The sequence below is a fragment of the Humulus lupulus genome, chromosome X (genome assembly GCF_963169125.1).
Source record: "Humulus lupulus chromosome X, drHumLupu1.1, whole genome shotgun sequence".
NCBI lineage: Eukaryota > Viridiplantae > Streptophyta > Magnoliopsida > Rosales > Cannabaceae > Humulus > Humulus lupulus.
Window position 1 is genome coordinate 201,221,072 of NC_084802.1, and position 4,898 is coordinate 201,225,969.

Here is a 4,898-nt window from a genome sequence, read left to right on the forward strand (position 1 = left end):
GGGTACCAAGTGAGTAATACTCGTAATTGATTGTACCAAAATGAAACTTTATCAAAACATATGGTACTAAACAAGCTTATGAAACCTACTGCACTGTAAGCATAATTTGGTTGTAGTATATGAAATTGATTTGGTCAAAAATTGCAAATTAACTTTGAAAATAAAAATCTACATTCTACATTTTGAGAAAACATCAATAAGATTGCAAAATGAAACTCATTTCATAGTCCATCATAAAACCACAATAGTCAGTAGCTATCTTTGCTTTACAAAATAAAGTCAGCACAAAATAAAGTCAGCTATCTATCTTTGCTTGTCTTTGCTCTACAAAATAAAGCCAACCAAAGTACATCAAATCATGTACAAAATAAAGCCAACACAACTATCTATGGTTTATGTCATACAAAATGAACAAAAGAAGGCATATATAACCTAAGAAAAAATATATAATGTTCTTCAAAAGTTTTTCTTGTGGTTGTGGTTCCACTAAGTATCCTGAGTTGAGAAAATATCTAATGGTGCTCCAGACAAGTGCATGGTGCTCCAGACAAGTGCATCTCCTCAGGAGATGCATCTAAGCTCCCAACTTGAACCTGAAACATTAAAATTTATATGTCATGACAAAATTCTATCATAAAACCATAACTTCTAGTACAAAACATCAAAACAAAGTTAGTTATGGTGTCTTTTCTTTACAAAATAAAGCTAGCACAGTTCATCAAAACAATCACCCACTATCTATGGTTTATGCCATACAAAATGAACAAAAGAAGGCATATATGACCTAAGACAAAATATATAATGTTCATAAAAAATTATTATTGAACCTAAAACATTGCAGCATGCAGGACATTATTTTATGTTTAAATTGCACTTCCACAAGTAAGTGTTACAGTATGCAAAATTGCACTTCCACAAACATATATCATCATAATATTGGAATCATTCAATTCATTGGTACATATTAATATATCAGGAAAAAAACAACTTTAAAATGTGTACCTCAGAGTGTGTGCCCATTACTATCCCTCGAGCTTTACCTCGACCTCAATCTCTGCCTTTGCTTTTTGTTGTTGGTGCATCTTTTTTGCCTCGAGCACTTATCTTTCCGCAGCCCCTGCCTGTTGGTGGTAGTACTTGTGCTTGAGATGAGCCTTCATGTGGTACTTGTGCTTGAGCAGAGCCTTCAGGTGGTTGATTCTGTGATATGATGCTTGAATTCTTGCAAGTCCTCTTGTTATGCCCAAACTCATGACAATTCTTACACTTTTTGGTGCTAGAAACATGTCTCTGTGGCTGGTTTTTTGTCATTGATGGCAATGGTCTCTCCTCTCCAGTAACTCTTCTTCTGCGATGTTTTCAAGGTCTTCCTGGTTGCACCTTTATGACAAGAGGCAATAGTTCTTCATCATCAAACTCATGCCACATATATTCATCAGCTATGGGATGAATTACACCCTGGAAAGTCTTCCTCCACATTTCAGTGGTAAAGTATGGTGAGCAATAATCTTCTATGTTGGCCCTAATTTTGCTTATACAAGCAGCTGCGTGTATGCACGGTATTCCTCTAACCTGCCATTGCCCACAAATGCAGTACCATTCAGTTAATCTTACAATACAACTTTTCTTGTCTTAATCAGCCTGAAATTCTTATTCACCAACCCTTGTTACGTGTGCTCGTCGACCTTTCTTGAGTAGTTCGTGTACCTTTTGATGGACCTTTGGAGTGAGCTTGTGATCCCATCTTTCTGCAGTCTTTTTCCTAGCATACATCATGGCTGATTGTTGCATTCTTAGCCCTTCCAACAGATCCACTAGAGGCTTGTAACGATGCTCCTCTATCCAATCATTGAATGACTCAACGAAATTGTTGGCAATGTGTTCTAACTTCGCTCTAGTGTCAAACATGCTCAAAGTCCAATGATTGAACTCAATATTTGATAACCACTCATGTGCCTCTGAGTTGGATTCTTTTATCATGTCCATAATGCGCTTGAAAGTGTTGAAATTCGTTGTCTCAGCGGCTACCCAAAACAGACCCCTTAGTTGTGATGTTCCAAACTTTTTTATCATATTGTTCTCAATGTGAAAACAACAATATCGATGTTCTGCCTCTGGTATAGCAGCCACAACCTCAATTAGTCCCTACATAAATGAAACTTGGTCTTAGTTTTACACAAGCATGTAAATAAAAATGAATCTAAATGGGAAGATACAACACTAACCTTTGGTATATCACTCATGATGCACCATGGCTGGCCACTAGCAGTGTCCCCTATTTCTCCCCTCAGCTCCAACAATTGCATAAGCAAGATGGTAAAAGTGGAGGTTTGCATCAACCCCCATAGCAGCCAAAAAATGCCTTTATATGGCCCTTTTAGATGACATCCATCTACTCCAAAAAATGGTCTACAGCCGGCTAAGAAGCCATTTTTGACCCCTTCATAGCAGACGAAAATTCTCTTGAATTGTGGTTGCATTCTTTAGGATCTTGGAACTTAAATCTAGACGCATGCTTCCTATTATTTTTCCAAACACATAATAGAAACCTAGAATAACATGACATACATATGAACATAAAATTCGTAAATTAACATAAACACAAAAATGTAGAATCTTACAAATACACAGCGGAACTGGAACAACTCCTTCCTTCAATCTCTCTAACCCTTAGTTCCTTTCTGTAGCAGAGTATTATCAAGAGATTGAACTAGATCAACAACACAGTCTTCCTCACCAAGCCTTTGATCAACCTAGAACTAGTGTGGGCTGGTTCTCAACACATGAGATAGAAATCTATAAAAGAAGAAGAGATATTGGCTAAGAAAGGATTAGAGTATCTAGGTTTTCATTTACCCAATGAATCAACTGAGACTGACTTATGAAAACCCTAGATATCATATTCCTTATATAGACAACTTAATGGGCTTTATTTAAATTAAAAATTTTGAATTAATTAAAATAAAAAACAAAAAGATAAAAGCCTTGGGCTCCCACAAATGGACTTAGGCCAAATACCTTTATTTTGAATTTAAATCACAATTGGGCCTAAATTCAAAACTTTTTATTTATTTATTTATTTTAATTAATTAATTAAATCCTTATTCAAATTAACTAATTATAATTTGAAACCTGATTTGATTTGATTTATTTATATTGACACCAATTTATCAATATTAATAAATTTACCCAAAGATTCTCTTTTATTCTCTAAATCTCATATCTCTATAAATTTTCCAAAATTGACCTAGTCAACTTTAAAAAATCCTAATTGATAATTAATTCAATTAATTGAGACATTCTAGATGATTTACTCAAAGGTGATGCGGGGACCATGGATCCATGAAATCAAGCTCCAATAAGTTACCGTGAATTTATTTACGAATAATTTCACTACCTTTTTAATTCCTCGCGACTCCACTATAGACTTAGAATTGAACTCTTGAATTCATAGAACGTATTTTCCAAACCATAAATACGTTATCCATTGTTATAACCATTACAGTTAGTCAATCCTCTATTGATGAATTACTAACAAGCTGGGTGAAAATTACCGTTTTACCCCTCATCAGTATTTTATCTTTAACTCCCACTAAGTTCCTTATAAATGGTATTTCCGTGAACTTAATCACAGAAATGAGATCTCAATCATTTAACCTTTTGAACAAAGCAATTAAGGAAATCATCTTTTCGCTTCTCATACAGAAGTTATAGATTTCATATCTATGAATAATACTCCCACTCAATTACATTACTAAATCTCCAAGATATAAGTATGGGCTAGACCGTAGGGTAAGCTGGTAAAGAACAAGTCAAAAGATTTAAATAATATAATTAACAGAATATTATCACTCAGAATTAAGATCGATTTAACCTATGGTGAACGTTGTGACATTGATTAGATTCGATAACAACGATACTTATTTATCAATCAATAATCAATATCGGTCCTAGTCCGATGTAACCAAATACATCTGATCATATCTACTTGGTCAATGCCTTGGACAAGACATCACATTCCTAATGTGTAAGTAGATCATATCGTAGATTTCCTAATCAGTGAAAATCCAATGCACTGATCTAATCTAGGACTCGTTCTTTTGAACATATAATTACAACTATAATCCACTATGACCTAGTCACTTGTTATCCAAAAAACAGGTATGGATGACGTGGCAAACATTTTAACACGTGGCTGACACCTGGCAGAGGTTCTGTTCGACCATCGACCTAGAAGATTCCCCTGACACAGCATTTAGGTTTTATTTACGACCAGCTTGGTCGTGTACTCCGTATATTTTGCGATAATCTTGTACAATTGTAATCATATCCGAGATTATCTCCCATGATTCCTGATGATCCGATTATTTATGAAAGAATATCTGTAACTAATTCATGTAATCCTCCTTGAGTCTATAAATAGAGAAGAAATAGCTCAAGGGAGAGACTTTTTGGCTGATTTTGTCTTATGCTTTAGAAGAGAATTTGAGCTATTACCTTTCAATTGTATTACTTATCCCTCCAAGGCTTGTGAAACTCGAATAACCCTAGTTCTTTGATCACTCCTTTGAGAATCAAGATCAATAATTGCTTAAGTGGACGTAGGTCATTACCAATTCGTGGGGCCGGACCACTATAATTTGTTGTGTCGTTTACTTTTCTTTCCATTAGATCTATTTCAATACTTTATGTCACATCAAGCATTTGAATCCGTGTCAGTTGACCAAAACGAGGGTCAACATTCTGGTGCTTTCATTGAGAGCTTGAGACGAGGTTGTTGGAGTACTAATGGCAAAGACAACAAGGAAGACTGGGCAGGCTGCTGACGCTGCACCATCTCAACCTCCTCCTCCGAACATGGCTAAGAATGAGCCACACTTGGAGTTTGATGAGGAGGA

At 35.4% G+C, this 4,898-nt stretch overlaps 1 protein-coding gene across 1 annotated transcript; it reads right to left on the reverse strand.

Annotated features, from left to right (window-relative positions):
* Positions 1-512: 512 nt before the first annotated feature.
* On the reverse strand, positions 513-2,480 carry LOC133806631 (uncharacterized). Its single transcript, XM_062244724.1, has 4 exons — positions 2,226-2,480; positions 1,708-2,145; positions 1,381-1,572; positions 513-593 (listed from the first exon to the last, which is right to left on the reverse strand). The coding sequence occupies exons 1-4, from the start codon at positions 2,478-2,480 to the stop codon at positions 513-515; spliced, it is 966 nt and encodes a 321-aa protein (XP_062100708.1).
* Between the last annotated feature and the right edge of the window lie 2,418 nt (positions 2,481-4,898).